This window comes from Perissodus microlepis, chromosome 11, assembly GCF_051167445.1.
Source record: "Perissodus microlepis isolate ML-2025 ecotype Zambia chromosome 11, ASM5116744v1, whole genome shotgun sequence".
Taxonomy (NCBI): domain Eukaryota; kingdom Metazoa; phylum Chordata; class Actinopteri; order Cichliformes; family Cichlidae; genus Perissodus; species Perissodus microlepis.
Genome location: NC_140471.1, coordinates 8,348,162 through 8,366,711, shown reverse-complemented (window position 1 = coordinate 8,366,711; position 18,550 = coordinate 8,348,162). Strand labels below are relative to the sequence as shown.

Here is an 18,550-nt window from a genome sequence, read left to right as displayed (position 1 = left end):
TCAGGAGAGCCAATTGGAGACGGGGTTTGACACTCGTGACCAATAGTAAATATCCAGTACTCTGTGCTCCAACTTTTTATTGAAGCAAGACCCTTCGAGTCAGCGAGGCATGCACCTTACTTTTTTCTCGCCGAGTTCCTGGAAATCATGCTCGCAAAGTGCGAAAACATCGGGGATGCTGTGAAGTCTTTCATTGCCGGTTTGTGGATCGCTTTAAGCGTCTGTTCGGTGTGTGTTCGCGGCCAGGAGGGTAAGAAAACGCCTGTTATGTTGACGCTTTTGATAAGATAAGGATTGTGACGTGGGAGACGGATTTTCGCACATTTCGTTAGCTGCAACTAGAGCTGATAAGTAACTCGCTTGGTTTGAAGAGTTTTCCCCGTTTTTTTAAATTAATCGCACGATTATTAATAATCAAGACTGATGACGTAGGATGAGCACCCAGTCGGCAGCCTCCTTTAAAACACATTTCTGCTGTGTTTAAGATAGTTGTTGTCATATAACCCTGCTAACTATTGCTGTTTAATGCATTTTCATCAGAAACTATTAGTGGAAAGGCCACCATACCTTGTCCTGTATTCTGCACTGTACACATCCACACTTATTTTGCTGTTCCGATCATCTTTATGGCTCTAAGCCAGAATTAAAGTGCATTAATGTGTCTGTATTTAGGTGCAAAGGTCGCCGATTGGAAGTCATGTTAACAGTTTTTACAAACTCTTTCCTTGCCCGTGTGTACCTAGTGATCCCAGCAATCCTTTCCCAGAGTCTTTTTCTTTCTTTCAACACATCAGTCAGGCCTGTTATGAATCACAGTGACCATATATAAACATAGACAAACAAGCTATTGCCCTGCAGACTATGACTCCACCAGTCAGCCATACCACAAATCTTCAGTGTTGTTTTTGTCTGTCTCTGGGGCTTTGATTTCCGCACATCGGAAGATGATTAAGCCCTGGATACACCATTATTTAACTTAGCAAATATGCTATGCCCCAGCTTTGGTGGGGCCTAGGTTTGGGGGAAACATTTCTACCTCCGGGATTGAATAAGGCGATGTAGTGACAGGTAGCATAGGTGAACATCCTGTCTGCTAGTGTGGACCTGTAAGGACCTGCCAACAAAGCATGAAGTGGAAAACTATATTGCTGGCGTGTTTCTGATGGACTGTCTGCTATCCTAACACCCAAGCTTTCTGTGGTCTAGCTCCTGAGATTTCTAAACAGGTCAGAACAGCCTGAACACGAACCCAACAGACTGTGGGTGAAACAGCCCAGTGATCAGGGGGACAATTACTGGTCACCCAGACATTTCCCAACATTACGCCCTCTTTAAAGCTGGGAAAAGTCCCCCGTGGCCAGCCTCCGGAAGGTGACAGATCCATGCTCTGCTGCCCAGAGTTACAGTATGTGGCTGCGGTATTTCCAGGGAATCCTTTGGGGACTTGAGGGGGGACAATAACAGTCGAAGGTTTATGATATGAGGAACTGAAGTGCTGTTGGGAAGGAGGTGACCAGCTCGGCTGATGCAGGAGGAGACACAGGGCGAATGGAAGGCTACCCTGTAACTTCCAGTCAACAAATATTCAGGAGCCTTTTAAGGGAAGCAAGGACAGCGCTGGTGTTTAGGCTCAGACTGACCCTGGTGCCTTCCTCAGGTTTTGACCATTCTTGGAGCACATTACTTGGGGGAGTGAAAAGTGAGGGCAGGGAGTGTTAGTGTCTGAGCTTGTCACCCCCGCAACACCAATCTCTGTGTGACTCCTGTAGGAAAAAATTTTTTGTGACCAACAGGAATCTTAAACCATCTGAATGTTTGTGTTTTCTGTTCCTCTTCAAGTGTTAGTCATAGCAAGATGTAGTATATCAGCACTATGCTTTTTTTTTTCCTTCCTTGCTTTTTCCTGGGGAAAAGCACCTCTTGGTACTTAATCTTAAACAATTATGTTTTGCTCTGTATCCAACGTGCAGGTCACAAGTTGAGCTCTTCCCTCGTTGGTATTTCTAAAAGTCGTGATGACAGAAGGATAAACATGCCCTGAGCTGCCGTACATGCTCAGATTAGACTCGTTGCTCATCTGTCTTGAAATGGTGTATTAACAAAGCCTTTAATATTTGTATTTAATTAAGAGAGCCAGTTACATAGCCGTCTCTGGTTATGTCATTTTGGCTTTCCTTAAGGTCTATAATTCCACTCTGCTCACTGCTGTCAGAAGCTGAACAGTTGAAAATATTAATCAACTAGATGCTGACTCAGTTTGTAAAGATTTGTGACCAAAAGGCAAAAGATGCTGAGATGAGTGCCGGGAAAAAATGTTAGTAATGGAGAAGTTTAAGCAGTTAAACGTGATAACTCAAGAAGGAAGTCACCAAGGATTTTTAAATTGATATCAGTGGTCAACTTTTCTAAAAAATCACTCAGGATTTTCACAAGTGCATCTGTTCGGAGGCTGAGAGGTAGCAGTGGTAGCACCAGTATTTTTTTATGTTTGAATGATTCATAGGTCAGCGTTAAGCGGCCTGACAAACAAATAAAAGGAAAACATCCCTCTGGTCTGGATGGAGCGTCGGTGAAGAGACAGCTACTGTCGCTCAAGACCACTTTAACAACATTACAAGAAAATCTGGCTCCTTGGAAGGAAAATTTAAATAAATGAGGCATGGGTTAAGACCTCTGTATCGGTTTTAGAAGTGAGTGATTAGGAAACATGAAAAGGAAATCAGAAGTTGTTAGAAGTTAATCTTGATTTTTACCGTGTGAACTGTGCCCTGTTTTCTTGTCGTAGCTTTCTTATAGTGCTTGTTTTGTGTCAGGTAATGGCTGTGGACATACGCTGCTGGGACCAGAGTCGGGCACCGTAGCCTCCCAGAACTATCCGGGTACCTACCCCAGTAACACCTGGTGTAAGTGGAGGCTTCGTGTACCACAGGGGCGCACGCTGCGACTGCTCTTTGGAGATTTTGACGTTGAGAGCAGTCCAGGCTGCAGCAATGGCTCTGTGATGATCACAGACAAAAATGGAGCGCACAGCCTGGGTGAGCACACCTTGATTGTTTTATTTATTTATTAATAAATAATAAAGTTACAATTTTTGGTTGGAGAATAAATGAATTTACTATATTGTAGAGAGTTTGGGGCTCTCTGACATATCAGTCAACAAATTTACTTAAATGTTTCTTTTTTATTTTAATAAACATCAAGTTCATTTTCAAGTGCTCTTCACATACACACTGTATGACACATCACATAGGTATGGCTGACCCTTCAGACCTGATTCTAGGGTCTCCTTTCACTCTCTGTCACTCTCATCACGTTTGCTGACCCCACTGTGGGAATGACCCTCACTGTCCAATCGTAGTTTTTCCTCATAAAATCACTTTGTGTCCATTTCTTGTAAGTTGTTAAAAGTCAATTTTAGTGTATTGTTTGCCAGCTCACATAAGCCACCAGTCAGTGCTGTCAAAACATTACCCCGCAGGTTCTCCCTGTGACCCCCACTCACACAAACTTTGCAGCTGGGAATGAAAAGCTTGCAGCTGCCTGATAACCAGATAATCAAGTATTGTGGAGCGAGGAAGGAAGGATCAGCGTTTAGAAGCACTGCTTTAGCATCATTGCCCTAAGAAAAGTGGTCTAACTGCATAATGTTACCCTGAGGCAATGAACCAAACAAATCCTGTTTTTAGTAAGTAAATGAAATCAAAGTCTGTCTTTTAAACAACCTCGTGTACTTCTTTAGATTCTTTCTTTCAGGCACATGTACATTAGTTTTAGCAGCAGCAGGTATTGTCTCATGGTTCCTGAAAGGATTGCACCCCCCGCCCCAAGTCAAAGGTCAAACTGTTCTCATCCTTATTTTACTGAACAGCGACATGTCTTGTGTCATTAATTTAAAATATATAAATACACATTTTAAGGGAGAGGGGAATACAAAAATGTGGTCACACACCAGATGTCTGATGAGAACTTTCCCGTGTCCTCATCAAATCTTAATTGACATACTTACTGACAGAGACTTTGTTCCCACTCATTACTGATGATCTTCCAGTCTGGATTGTATAACTCACTCAGGACATGCCATTGTGTTGATGCACTGACAGAAACGGCAAACCATATTTCACAGGAGACGTGTAGGTTTTGCAACCAGCTGCATCGTATCCTGAGGGCATAAAAGTTGCTCCAAATTAAGGGTTGACAGATTCAAGAGATATTCCACTAGGCTGACTATTGTATACATCATCAGATTTCACAGCGCCTCACTTTCTTACAGAAACTCCTTTTTGTTTTGTTTTAGTGTTTTTCTGTCTAACAGACTGTCAAATCTTCATTATTAAGGACTGGAAATGGATGTTTATAGTGCACCGGCGTGTGTGCTGACAGACGTATTTATGTTCTTGTGCTTTATAAACGTAGTTTGTGGGAATGTGTGTTCACAGGTCCTCTGTGCGGGAAGCTTGATGCAGCCGGGAAGAATGTGACATTTAATAGCAATGAAGTAACAATAATGTTCAAGTCGGGCCCACATCGCTCTGGACGAGGGTTTCTGCTCTCTTATGCCACAGATCAGCAGCCAGGTACTCCTATAATTTATGCCTTCTGACTGATGTCATGCTGGGTAACTTTTGATGGAAGCTTCTTTGTTATTCCGATTGCATTGGTTTATTTTTTTCACTGTTTATTTATAGCAGAGTAAATTTGATGCAGAAGGAAATAAAACCACAGAACACCAGAGCATTTCTGGCCTTGGGTAATCTGCAGGGCCAGGGATGAGCCTGTGAAATATTTTAAAGTCAACTGTGCACCATATATAATAAATGCACACACTAAAGCACAGAAGCTAAAGGGGAAACAAGGCTGTTATAGCTGTTACATTATGGTTATTTGCCTGATTTATATGTTATATAGGTGCGAGTGGGGTTGTGAGAGAGATCTTTTTTTAAGTTTACACTGATACAATCATAACACTAGCTGTTCTGTGAATATTTATCCTTCAGTATAACACATTTGCCCGTGTGTTGACGTGTGCGTGAGTGTATGAGTCATTGCTTATTGCCATTCACCCTCCATCGCCTCCATGTTGGCTCTGGCGTGTTTGCTCAGAGAGCAGGAGTTCTACTCCTTCTCTCGGGCTGAATGGAATGAGGCCTCAAGCTTCAGTCTGTCACTTGGACCGTCTCGAGCTCCCCTCCCCTCCTCTTCTTCGGCCTGTTAACCACTCCAAGCCCACTGCCGTCCTGTATCCGTCACTATAAGGCTTCTGAACCCAGCGGCTACTTGCTTCTTGTTTTCAGGGTTTTTTTTATTTGTTTTTCTTCGTACCCCGGCCAGTTGTGACACGTATACACCCGGTATGTTTATTCATGGATTAAACCCCAAATCTCACTAAATGATACACAATATCAGATTCTCCTTGGGTATTTTTTAAAATAACCATGCAGCCTTACTTACTTAGTCTAAATATAGGCTATTCAGACTAAGTCTTAATTTTCCCGGCTGTGGCCTTGTGTACTGTGCACTATGTATCATAGTTTCCTGTTTTTGCTCAGTTGTTTATGAAATCCAGCAGTGTCTGGAGCTAAGTCTGTACTCAGACATACAAACCACTGTCTGTTGGCTGTCATCACACATGGACCCTTTGCTTTGCTCACAGTAACAAAGGCGTTAGTCACATCAACAGTGATGACCACTCATGCCTGACTATAGCACAGTTGTAGCATCCCAGACCGTCTCACACAGTCTGTTGTCTGTTTGTGTGGCTGAGCGAATGCCGAGGTGGTGTTATGTAAGCCCGAGACACATGGTCCACCCATACATGCTGTCAAAATGTTACAAAAAATTCATTTTGAGGAGCGCCGTTTGAAGTTTTCTGTTTTTGTTTTCAGATCTCATTTCCTGTTTACAACGGGGATCTCATTTTAGCTCGCAGCATTTAAGGTAAGCCGTGGACCTCTGTGTCTTCATCTCCGATTCAGTAGAGCTGCAAGTATTTCTCACATGTTCTTCTGCTCCTTCTCAGCGTGTATTGCCCTGCAGGATGCAAGAAGGTCACAGGGGACGTGTGGGGGAACTCTGAGCATGGTTACAGAGATGTAAGCGCAGCAGATTTCATTAGGAAAAGCTGTATTGTACTGTGCTTCTCACCAAATACATGTCTGAAAAGGCTCCATCTCTCTCTTCTGCCACAGACTTCGGTGCTGTGCAAGTCTGCAGTCCATGCGGGAGCTACATCTGACAGTCTGGGAGGCCATATCACTGTGAATCGTGGGAGAAGCCTTACGCTGTATGAATCCACCTTTGCCAATGGAGTCCTTTCAAAAATGTATGTGTTTGTTTTCCACATTTTAAATGAGATCTTGTGGAAATGTGTAGCTGCTAGTTTAGTGTAACTGATTTGTATTGATTATCAATATTTCTTTTTCACTTCTTTTGACAGGGGATCACTTTCTGAAAAGAAGCTGCTTTTCATCCAAGGTATGAGCCTGACTTTACATTCACAACCCCAAATAAAAACAGAATCTAGTGATTTGCTGATCTCATAAAGACATATTTTATTCTGGATCTGCTTCTTGAAAACTCAAAATGTTTTAACTTGGTGAAAGGTATGGAATGCAGACAGGCCATTTCAGTAGCTAGACTTTTCTACCATGAAGCCTTTCTGTTCTCACAGGTGGTTTAGCATTGTCTTGCTGAGATTATTAAGGCCCTCCCTGAAGTAGAGGTCATCTGGATGGGAGTGCATGTTGCTCTAAAACCTCTATATACATTTCAGCACTGGTGGGACCTTTTATAGATGTGGAAACCTCAATTTAATATGCACTGACACCCCCGTACCATCGACTGTTGTCCACATATGGTTTCTTCTTTGGTTTAACCTGTATTTGTGAATGGCATGGTGACCTATGTTCACAGATTGTGACTTCTGGAGGTATTGATTTCTATGATGTAATCATTTGTGTTTTTAATGCAAAGATCACAGGGATCTGATTCAGAGTTTTGCCTTACCCTTGCACACACAGATTTTCTAGATCCTCAGAACCTTTTGATGATATCATGTAGATGGGATATTCAAACTGTTCACACGTTTATGCTGAGCAACATTATTCAGAAAGTGTTCCAAAATAATTGTTCCACAATTTGTAGACCCAGTTTTTTGCAGATTAATGAATCTCTGCCTCTCTATGATGCTCTTTTTTTTTTTTTTATAATAGATCATGTTACTGACCTGTTGCTAATTAACCTAATTAGTTGCATAAATTCCACCAACTGTTTCTTTTTTAGAGCCACTTACTTTTCCAGCCTTTTGTACCAACATGTTTTTTATTATTATTTTTTAATAGACGTTTTGCTGCCATCAAATTTAAAAATGTGCTCATATTTTTAATATAATAGTAAAATGTCTCAGTTTAAACATTTTCCAAGTTGTATTGTGAATGAATTTATGAGATTTGCAAATCACTGCATTCTATTTTTGTTTTATTTATTAAAAATGTTTACATATTTTTTACATGTTACACGGTGTCCCAACTTTATTTTATTATTTTTTTTAAATTGGGGTTGTATAACTTCAGATGATGACGTTTAATGTTCACGATGTTTGAGGAAAGTGTTTAGACAACCTTCGGCATGGCTGAGCGGTGTTCCAACAAAGGTAGGAAATAGGATGGACCCCTGAAGTGTAAATACAGGTGGTGGAGCAGATGGCAAACAAAGACCTTGGATGAAACTCTCTGAACATCCAGGATGTTATGGAGACTGGGGGGACATGGGTTGCATGAATGACAGTCTGAAAGGCAGAGTGACAAAATTGCAGTGAGTTTTAAAGAACAGGAAGCCGACACCTATTCACCCAGAGGTGGTGGGCAGGAATCCGAGTGGATCGGAGTGATGACGATAGAATAGCGGGCGAGAAGACTTGGACAGCGTGGGAAAGAGGAAGTAAAGAAAAGATGAGAACAGCAGGAGTAGCGCAAACACAGCTCTTCCTCGCTGAAGCTAAAGGCTTCATTGCTATCTGAAGCAACCGGTTTGCTGTTTAGCTTCTTTAAATAAAACAATTTACATTTCTGCACATTATTTGTTTAGGGGTTTTTCTTCTTCTTCTCACTTTTAAGGCAAAACAGTGTCCATTACTTTCTTGATTTCATGCAGTTCATCACAGGGAACATGAATCTGTGTGGTTTATAATGAAAATGTGTAGGCAAGTGTTACTATGAAGCTCAAATTATAATTCATCAGTTTGTTTGTTTTCCTTTGATCCGTGAACAGAGTGTAACAACAACTTGGCTGTTTCTCCTTTAAACGCCTCATCTTTTGCTGATAAAAACAGTCAAGAGCAGACAAAGTCAAGGAACGCCAGAAATAATGATTTCAGCCATAACTTCCTGCTCTGGACAGCAGACAGTAGTGATCAGAGCCCGTGGGTGGAGATGGAGCTGAGCGATAGAAGCAACATCACAGGTAAAAATAACAATAATAAGTATTTGTGTACAAAATATGCTTGGTTTAAGCAATTTATTGTGATTTCATGAATTACAGATGGGATATTTTTGTTGTTTAAAATCCATGAAGCCTTTTATTTCTTTTTGAATATTGATCTGAAACAAAATCAAACAAGTGTTGTTCTCTTTTGTCAGGAATGGTAACAGCGGGATCAGATGAGTACTACATGGAATCCTACATCCTTTTATTTAGTAAGGATAGAAAGAACTGGAAGCTTTACAAAGATGCTGCAAGCAAAGAAAGAAAGGTAGGTGTTCTACTTAATGCTTTCACTGCCCCAACTTCCTGAGTTTTTTTTAAAGCAGTAGACATGCAGATGCTAACTCATTTTGGTCTTTGTGGCTCTTAGGTGTTTCAGGCCTACACCGATGGACACCTCCGAGTGCTCAATAGCTTGTTTCCTCCTGTGGTGGCTCGATTTGTCCGCCTCCAGCCGCTGAGTTGGCACGGGAGGGCTTCAGCTCAGATTCAGGTCCTGGGCTGTCCTGTTAGTAAGGCCACACCGAGGTCTTCCCGTCCACCAGGCGGTGGTAGGCAGTAGCTCATAAACGTCCAGATTATCCACAATAAAGTTTGGTTTGTTTTCTTTTAACATGGTTTGATTTGCAGCTGAGTTTCCTGATGTGAAGTTTTCCTGTCTCGATAATTCCCCAACAGACTCTCCGTCCATCAAAGTTAACTCGGGTCCACTGCTCCCAAGCCCCACTCCCACCACCACTGAGTGCACCGTGTTAGTTGAAACAAAACCGAGTATGTACTTGTGTCATCCACCAACTCACCTGTATGAAGTTTATACGAGTAGATTAGAGTCACACCAGTGCAAACAGGGCAATATAGCCATTAATCTGATCGGCAGCACTTTGTACTTTGTAATAACAGCATTCCTTCCTCACACGTGTTCAGTTGTTTACGCAGACTCTCTTGCACTCTTGCAGGCTCCAGTCAGCCAGTAATAGTAGCAGTGGGCGTGGCCCTCGGCCTGATGATATGTGGCAGTTGTGTGTTGGCTGGATTCTGGTTGAAGCGAAGGTACTGCACATGTACTAATGTTTAACTTTCCCGGATGGGCATACTGTCACTGAAACTGACTTTTGATACATGGAATGCTGTCACGAAATATCAACGTTCATTATTTTATTTAACCTCTGAGTTTGTTTTTTGTTATTTGAAATTGTAGGAAAAAAGATTCACAAATGAAGTACTCCTACTCTGTCCCCACAAGTAAGTCTAGCACTTTTCAGATTCTTTTTTTAATAAACTTTTTAGTTATGAATCCTTTTTTAATGTTGCAATGATTTTATGGTTATGGTTTTTGTGTAGGTTCTCAGAGTTTCAAGGAAAAGAGTTTTCCCGGCTCACAGTCGTACCCTCTGGTTCGAAACGTCCACGATGCACTACCAAACCCTCCTCTTAATGGTGAGAATTCACATTTTTATCAATTACAGGAAGCTGCTGGTGCTGCTTTGTTCTTCTGCAAGTGTCGTCAGTTGTTACCTTTGAAGTTTATTTGTCCTGTTAAGTGTTCGGCTCTCCATCTTTCCCGCTCTAATAGTCTCTAGCTTCAGTGGTCAGTTTGAGTAGCTCACGCCAAGCCTGACAAGCAAACAGTTCTCTCCACGGGCTGTCCATTCTTTCCTCTGGCTCAGCCCATCACCCGGTCACAGCATAAACAATCCTTTCTTTGGTCCACAGAGGCTCACTGAAAGAGACCCTTTAATTGGAGCTCGATACAGGGCACTCAGCCTACTCCCCCCCTCCTCCCAGCAGTCCCATCTCTGCCTCCCTTACCCCTTCCCTCAGTGAAGGGGCCTTTCTCTGAGAGGTCCAGTGATAAACAGGACAGACGGTCAATGCTAAGACAATCAAAGCCCTCAGTAAAGCCTGTCTAATTAAAATAGCTCTGGGTCTTACTCCCTGTGTGCTCTTGAAAGTCCAGGCCTCCCGCACCACGGCGTCTTCTGCGAGGACAAAGAGTAGTCTGGATGGATCTAAGTGCTAGACCGTCAGCCTTCATCCTTGCGATTAGATGAGACATTGTTGGTGGCCAGACTTCTCGTGCAGCGCTCTGCATTGTCCTAGAGACAGCTATTTGGTAAAAAAGAAGCAGAAGTTTCCCAGAAATTGATTTGCAAGATGTAAACAAGAAGTGGAGTTTTTCCCATTATCGAAAGTAGCCTGCTGCTAGATGTTTTAGTATCTGTGTGTTTAAGTTTGTGTAAAAATGTCTTGATGCATGCTCAATCACCCAGGTCAGGAAATCACAAAAAGTTGATGTTGTTCATCTGGATGTCGCATTTCACTGAAAACGCTGCATCCAGATGAACAAAATCAACAATCAAACCATCAAATCATATAAAAATAGTGATCTGTGATCTACTGATCTGGCAAACCAAGAACTTTTAGGAGCTACAGTTCTGCTGGTCGGAAATGCCGACAAATCCCATGACTTTAAAAGCACCCAGACAGGAGTTGCGGTGCATATCTTCACTCTGTTAAATGTAGAGTCTGTTTGTGCACCAAGAAAGTCTTCAGAGGAAAACTACCTCACAGAATTCAGAGCGACTTTTAGGATAAGCCAGAGTCGTTCTGGATGCTGTGCAGAGATAAAACTGAACTTTTGTGGAGAGAAAAACGGAGCAGCTGCTGACAGAAAGAAGACCAGGCTGCTCTGTGGTTGGGTGGCACGAATAAAGGGAAGAACAGATTTTATTAAAATTCAGATTTTGTTGTTGTTGTGCAGGCACTTCAAGAAGCTGGCTTCTAAAGCAGACCTCAAATGTCTATAGGATACAGCAGCTTCAGTTTTTAGAACCTGAACATTATGTAAAAGTCTGCGTGTGTAAGATATAAGTAAATGTGCCCGGGCCCCTCAAACTAATCAACTGCCAAATCCAATTTATGAGGTAACACTGAGTGAATAAATGTATTCACTAGTTTATTGTGTCTTTTTGAAAACAGTTTGGATTTTTAACTTTTCTGCCATAGTTGCAGGATTGATGCTACTCTCTTATTGGTCTTATTTATAGTTAGGTCAATCAGGTAGGTCATGTCATTGGTAGCGTTTATGTGCGTGTCACTGTTTCTGTCTGTAAACACGACAGCTCGAAATGCAGGGGTGCAGATTGGGGTCATGTTAACAAGCCATTTATAATTTGCCTTGCATGCACTGAGGTCTTGAAGGTCAACCTAATGATTTATTTCTTTATAAAAGCCTTGTAAGGTGTGTATTGTCAGCATGTAGAAAGTACTGTATAAAGATTTGAAATATCATGTCACATTTGACCTCTGACCTCTTCTTTATGGTGAAGTAAGTTTACATAGTAATTAATTTTCATAAAAGGTCGATCTTTAAGACTGTGCTTAAAATTCTGCTGCTTTTGTTCTTATTGGCAACAATTAGGAAATGATATACCGGCATATGGAGATACTGAATGTCACGATACAGGATAGATCCAAATATCATGTCACGTTTGACCTCTGATCTCACGAAGGTTTGCTGTATGTCAGGTGACCAGGAAAAAAAAAATCTTGTATGACTTTTCTTACATTTACATTTTCTCTTTTCTTCTCTAATCCTCCTAGACTATGCTGAGCCAGCTCTTACACCTATTGGACATAAAGTTGGCTCAACGTTTAAACCTTCCTCAGAAGAGTGTTATACTACCCCCTTCACCTGCAGCCATTATGATACTCCTGGCTGCCTGCCCGAGTATGCAGAGCCACTTCCTCCAGAGCCTGAGTATGCCACTCCGTTCTCAGATCAGCCCTCTGACTCCAGCATCATTCCTGCACCGACATCCAGCCACAGTCAGTATGACTGCCCCTCACACAGGGTGCTCTTCAATGGCTACTGCACTCCCGCGCTACATGCCAATGGACCAAGACCAGTCAGTGCTGTCTATGCAGAACCCAAGTCTTGTGATTCTTTACAACAGAAACACACATACGAAGATCCTTTGTGAGCACAGCAAACTTAGACTCAGGAAAAGGCTCTTTGGAGTTGAAATGTGTGTTTGCACCAGAGCAACACTTGGAGTGGTCTGAAGTTGAACAGTGAGCTGGACAGTGCTGTTCAGAATGCACTAACTGGACCTCCCGTGAGTGATGTACCCAAGAAAGTCACTATGCATATGAGGGTATTCAGACTAAACACTGAGAGCCACATGGAGGCAGATATTTCCATCAAGGAAGTATGGGATAGTTTTTTTTTTTCTTCATATTGCACAAATAAATACAGGTTCAGTTTGTCTCAGAGATACTGTTTGATGAAATGTTTAATCACATAACTGCACTTTCCAAAAGCACATACAGAAATGTATGTGTAGTCTTCTCCACAAATTGAGGCAAAACAAAAAATGAATATGTTACAAAGCATTGTATTCACAATGTATCATTTCAAAAACATTTATGAAGCACTATAAATTGTAACCTGTAACAAAGAGTACTGTTATAATTACACATAACCACTAGGTGGCTGCCACGAGCTTCAGACGTTAAGCAACAATGGACTGTGTAATTATTTGTCTGCGCAGATAATTATCACCCGGTAACATACCAACAGCTAAAAATAACTGCTTGGATTGTAGTACAACTGAGAGGCACGAAAGGCAGTAAGATGACATAATTAGGAAGGACTGTCCTTTGCTTGGATGAACAGCTGTGTTCAGCCACTTTTCCTGGAGAAAGAAATGCTCTGTCTAGTTAAACAAGTCTCCAGAGGAAGAGTACGTTCCTCTGCTGGAGGCCGAGTTATCGCAAAATGTTAACATTTAAAAAAAACCTCCACTGGCCTTGTTTGTTAGGCCTTTGCTGCTGTATAGCACCTTTCTCAGAATTACAGAATTAAGTGAAAAATTATAATAGTTATATTTGTATACTTGTATTATTTTTTTTTTTTTACTTTATATTATATCCCATGGAAAGTTGTTTTTTGTATAGAATACATGTGGTTTTATAAATGATTAAGTTACTAAATAACTTAATTAAACCTGTGACACTGATGTTTACTACAGATCCATGTTTAACATATAAAATTGTACTTGTTCCTATTTCAAGGCATTTTGTATAAAAAGAGCCAGGTGGCAGTCCTCAATCCCATAATAAAATGCTACTAAAAGCCCATCAAATTACATTAATGTGACATGCTTTCTGGTATCATAATACAACACTGGGACTGCTGGATAAGGCACAATTACACAGATGTGTTAGCAACCAGTTGGTTTGGTGTGTGTGATGGATAGACATCAGGCTCTCTTGGAAATTAGATTTTTTTATTTTTTTTTTACCTGGATATATAAAGGACTGCTAAAATGGGGTAAATCTGTACATACACGACGAAAAGCTGATGGAGAATAGAAAAAAAATACATGAATTCTAAAAGTAAACTGTGGTTGTGTTTAAATAGAAAAGGTTTAGCGTTGAGTTTCAGCACAATCTTAGTGTGAAATATCAGAAAAACACTTAAAAAGGAGTGCAATATTACTGAATTTCCAATTTGAAAGCAGTTTTGCTTAAAGAACGGATTCCATAAGATGTTCAGTCTGTTATAATCTACCAGCTGCAGTAATTTACTCTCTTTCACTTTCAGCATCTGTGCTGAACTCTTCCCTCTGCCCCTCCTCCTCTCTTCCCTCGTGGGAGTAATGCACCAGAGACTGGTGTCTGTTCCTGGACAGTGCGTCTTTAAAGCGCAGGCCGCAGTCTTCGCATGCATACGGCAGCCCCTCTCTTGCTCCTTCTGGCTGAGATTTGCCCTCGTTCCCACTGATCGGTGTAGAGGCGGGATGAGAAGCAATTAAATCTGAGGAATCCCGAGTATTCAGAACTGCGTGTGAGTCGATACCTGGACTGTTGGGTGCATTTAACGCAGCGCCGGTTGGAGGTGTAGTTCTGGGGCGCCCGGGCTGACAAGCACGACCTGTGGGTCCTCGGTACACGCCTCCAGTCTCCCCTGTGACCTCAGGAGCCAGCCCGTGGACTGTGCGGTAGTGGAAACGGATCCCGGAGCGGTTGGAAAAGCCCTTGCCACAGATGCTGCAGATAAAGGGTCTCTCTCCAGTGTGGATGCGAGTGTGGATCTTTAGCGCTCCGGACTGGGTGAAACACTTGCCACACTGGTTGCAGCGGTAGGGCTTCTCTCCTGTGTGCGTCCTCTGGTGGGCACGCACCCCTGCCAGATGGGGGAAACCTCTGCCACAGAAGCCACATGAATATGGCTTTTCACCCGTGTGAATCCGCCTGTGGATCTTCAGCGCTCCAGACTGGCTGAAACTTTTCCCACAGTCGGAGCAGGAGTAGGGCCGTGCACCAGTGTGCACATTGAGGTGTATGCGGAGGTTGCTGTGTGAATTGAAGGCCCTGCCGCACTCTGTGCAAATGAACCCGGCTGGTTTGTGAGCGTGCTCGGAGCGCTGGTGTTGTAGCAGCTGGGACGGTCTAGAAAATGAGGCGGAGCAGTGCATGCAGGGATGCAGTGACGACAGCAAGGTTGTAGAAGTCCTAACCCTCTCCTCCTGCTGTTGTGCTTGCCTGTGCTGGCGGTGGCACACCTGATTACAGGCATGAAAGGAGTGAGGGCAAGACAAGCATGGAAACGCGCCAGAGAGCCGAGCAGAGTGCGAGTGGGCGAGCTGGGGGCAGGGTAAACAGGACGTTAAAGGGCAGTGGTGGTGGTGAAAGTGATGGTGAGCGTGGGTGTGAGAAAACGGGGAGTCTGTGCCCTCCTGGCGGCCTAGTGTCTGGGTACAGGTTTGCAGGCCGGGGTGACAACACAAGTGGGGAAACATAGAAAGATGGGACAAAGACGCTCTTGAAGGAGGCACATCAGAGTTTTGGTTCTGGCTCTGAGTCCCTCTGTCTACATCCTCGTTCTGTGATCGGCTGGGCAGGCCCGTCTCTAGCTCAGATGTAGTGGTGGTGGTGCTGCTGGGTAAGGTGGACTCTGGTAAACACATGCTAAGGCTCACTGGACCAGCAATACTGAGATCTTTTGGGTGGGATATGGTCTCTGAGTGTGGCGGCAAGGACAGAGGCTGTCTGGATGTTAGGGTCTCAAATGAAGGAGGGGGACTGGAGAAAGGGCAGCCAGGGCAGGTGCAGGCATGATGCAGATCTAAAGCTGAAGGACAAACCGAACCACATCAGTAGGAAAATTAAATTTACAAGAAAATGGGTGGACTTGTTTATTTACACGGCTCCTACCTTCTCTCCGGTCTCTGGTCTCTCTCGCCCTCTGTGATGCCCCTGCACCCAACTTTTCCTGAACAGGTCTAAGTGGCTCAAGCGATGTAGCTTTGAACGCAAGAGCACCATCAGCAGCACCACCTCCTGCCACGCCCCATGCTGCATTAAGCACATCTGGCGGATTTTTTGAGGAGTTTCCAGATGTGATAAGGTCACCGAGGAACTGATGCATCTCCATCCAGGAGCACTGACCATGCTGCAAAAGGTACACAAAGCATGAGTGCAGAGGCTGCATGTGGTGAGTGAACAGAGACTCCACACAGTCCAGTTAGCTGGCTCGTGTGAGCTACTGGCTGCTCTCAAAATAGGCTGAAAACGTGACGTTTTAGCTAAAGCAAACAACAGACTCGCTTACTTACAATATCGCTACACTTGTCTTTGTCCATGAATTCAAAATAACGCCGCCGCTGGCGCCACAAAACCCACAGCAACGAATTTAAAGTTTTAAATTTCAATAGCACGGCTGGAAACGATAAAAGAAAGTTACAGCTTTACAGCTTTTACACCTCGGCTGTCGACCATCCGTGTAGCCCACTTAAAACATCCCGTCACCAGGCATTGTAGTTCCGGGATTTTTAAATCACGTGACGGGAGTTGTAGTCTATTTTCTTTCCCCCTTCTTTTTCAGAAAAGACGGGCGTTTGTTTATTTATTTATTTATTTATTTATTTTAATATCTACTGGTAAGTTGTATTAATTTTTTATGTATTTATTCAATTTATAGCATTTATTCTATCCTGATAAACTGCAACTGTTATGTCAAATATCAAATGTGATTTTTGACATAACAGTTACAATTAGGCTGTAGTTACCTACATGTTTTGTTTTGTTAGGTTACACCTATTCCACTGCTGGAAATGCAGATCTAATCAGCCAATTACACAGTACCTGCTCAGTACATTTAGGTGTGTACACAAGGTCCAACGGTCCAGAGGACCTGCTGAAGTTCAAATTAAGCATCAGAATAGGGAAGAAAGGTGTTGGTGAACGGTTGTTGGTGTCAGGCGGGCTGGTCTGAATATTTTATAAAGTGCTGATCTACTGAGATTTTTCCACAAAACCATCTCTAGGGTTTAAAGAGTATCAGCCAAAAACAATAAATATCCAGGAAGCATCAGTTCCTCGAGTGGTCAGAGATCAGAGGAGAATAGCCAGGCTGCTTCAAGCTGAAAGGAAGGCAACAGTAACTGAAGTAAGCACTCATTTATGTAGAAGAGAATGCCTGATTTACTCCCTGATGCAGACAGGCTACAGCAGCAGAAGATCACACCAGGTGTCACTCCTGTCAGCTAACTACAGGAAACTGAGGCCACTGTTAAATCTTGCCTTGTATCAAGATTTTTTAGGCACATTTGGGCAGAGCATGATTTAAACACCACGGTCTACCTGAGTAATGTTGCTGACCATCTGCATCCCTTTGTGACCACAGTGTACCCATGTTTCAATGGCTGTTTCCGGGAGTATAGTACACTATGTTGCAAAAAAAGCTCAGATCATCTGAAACTGGTTTCTTGAAAATGAAAATCAGGTGGCTTCACTGTATTCAGGTGGCTTCTGCGGTCGCTAGATGTCAATCCAATAAAGCACCTTTAGTTGGGGTGCAACAGGATGTGGAGCAGACAAATCTGCAGCAACTGTGATGCCATCATGTCAAAATGAACCAAAATGTTGGAGGAATGTTTCCAGCACCTTCTATGCCATGAAAAATTAAAGCTGTTCTGAAGACCAAAGGGGCTCTAACCTGGGACTAACAAAGTGTATCTAATGAAGTATCTGATGAATCTATGTCTATACACACACAGACAGTGGGTAAATATATAATGCCTTTTACACCCACAATTGTGGCCTAATAAATATATTTTTAAAGTTGTTATTGACATGAAATTCTCACCAGATGTCGGTAACAACCAATCCAGTCCACACATGCCAAGAAATTTACCCATAGGTGGCCATAAATTATGTGTAATAATGAGAAATAATGCAGGGAAAAGTATTGAACACATGAAGAAAGGTAGGCACAATCTATCAGTAATTAGAAAGCAACCCTGCGGCTTTAATACCAGCTGGTTCAGTCCCAGCTGATGGCTCATAAAAATGTTTCATTACCAAGTTGTCAAATATCTCATGATGAGATCTCTCACAAAACCTTCCTGTTTCAAAATATACTGATGGCACTGAGCCCTGTTGGAGCTCTAATCTGGAAGTGGGAAGATTTCTGGCAGGAGTGAAAAGAATAATCAAGTGCCAGGGACCACTTGTAGAGAACTAAGGAAAGACCTGGAATCAGCAGGCAACTCAAAGAAAACAATAAGTACTGCACTCAACTGCCATGGCCTGTATGCACACTCACCACACAAGACTCCATTGCTGAAGAAAAAATACATTGAAGTGTGTTTAAAGTTTGCTGAAAAACATTTAGAGAAGCCTGTGAAATACTGGGAGAATATAGTCTGCTCAGATTAGACGTAATTGAACTTTTTGGATGCCATGTTTGGAGGTCAAAAGACACTGCATATCACCCCCAAATCACCATACCAGCAGTGAAGTTTGGAGGTGGGAACATCACGCTCCGGGGCTGTTTTTCACCCTACGGCACTGGCATGCTTCATATAACCCCTGCCATCTATGATGATGACGAAGATGAAACAAGGGTGGACATTTCAGCAAGACAATGATCCCAAACACACAGCCAAGGAAACTTGGTCTGTTAAAGAGAAAAGAAAAGCTATTAGAATGGCCCATTAAATCACCTGACCTGAATCCAAGTGAAAATCTATTAAAAATAGAGATCATGGAAGCTCCAAGGTTG

At 42.6% G+C, this 18,550-nt stretch overlaps 2 protein-coding genes across 3 annotated transcripts; one reads left to right on the top strand and one right to left on the bottom strand.

Moving 5' to 3' along the window:
- Positions 1-60: 60 nt before the first annotated feature.
- LOC146377195 (discoidin, CUB and LCCL domain-containing protein 1) lies at positions 61-13,628 on the top strand. Its single transcript, XM_084942838.1, has 15 exons — positions 61-250; positions 2,814-3,035; positions 4,437-4,574; positions 5,883-5,934; positions 6,017-6,089; positions 6,186-6,319; positions 6,434-6,471; positions 8,266-8,457; positions 8,634-8,746; positions 8,849-9,029; positions 9,157-9,249; positions 9,435-9,528; positions 9,677-9,720; positions 9,820-9,915; positions 12,082-13,628. Exons 1-15 carry the CDS (start codon positions 148-150, stop codon positions 12,459-12,461), a joined length of 1,953 nt encoding a protein of 650 aa, XP_084798964.1. The 5' UTR covers positions 61-147; the 3' UTR covers positions 12,462-13,628.
- LOC146377194 (uncharacterized) lies at positions 13,382-16,310 on the bottom strand. 2 transcript variants are annotated; one of them, XM_084942840.1, is made up of 3 exons: positions 16,101-16,310; positions 15,700-15,937; positions 13,382-15,616 (listed from the first exon to the last, which is right to left on the bottom strand). In XM_084942840.1, exons 1-3 carry the CDS (start codon positions 16,125-16,127, stop codon positions 14,067-14,069), a joined length of 1,815 nt encoding a protein of 604 aa, XP_084798966.1. In that variant the 5' UTR covers positions 16,128-16,310; the 3' UTR covers positions 13,382-14,066. The 2 variants fall into 2 exon arrangements, with proteins under 2 accessions (XP_084798966.1, XP_084798965.1); XM_084942839.1 differs by having other exon boundaries at positions 15,700-16,310.
- Between the last annotated feature and the right edge of the window lie 2,240 nt (positions 16,311-18,550).

Coding starts and splice junctions, on each gene's coding strand:
- LOC146377194 (XM_084942839.1), bottom strand. CDS start 15,976: ATGCAGCCTCTGCACTCATGCTTTGTGTACCTTTTGCAGCATGGTCAG. Junction 15,617..15,699: donor GACCAGAGACCGGAGAGAAG/GTAGGAGCCGTG, acceptor TTTGTCCTTCAG/CTTTAGATCTGCATCATGCC.
- LOC146377195 (XM_084942838.1), top strand. CDS start 148: ATGCTCGCAAAGTGCGAAAACATCGGGGATGCTGTGAAGTCTTTCATT. Junction 6,320..6,433: donor AATGGAGTCCTTTCAAAAAT/GTATGTGTTTGT, acceptor TTCTTTTGACAG/GGGATCACTTTCTGAAAAGA. Junction 9,030..9,156: donor TTCCCGTCCACCAGGCGGTG/GTAGGCAGTAGC, acceptor ATTCCCCAACAG/ACTCTCCGTCCATCAAAGTT.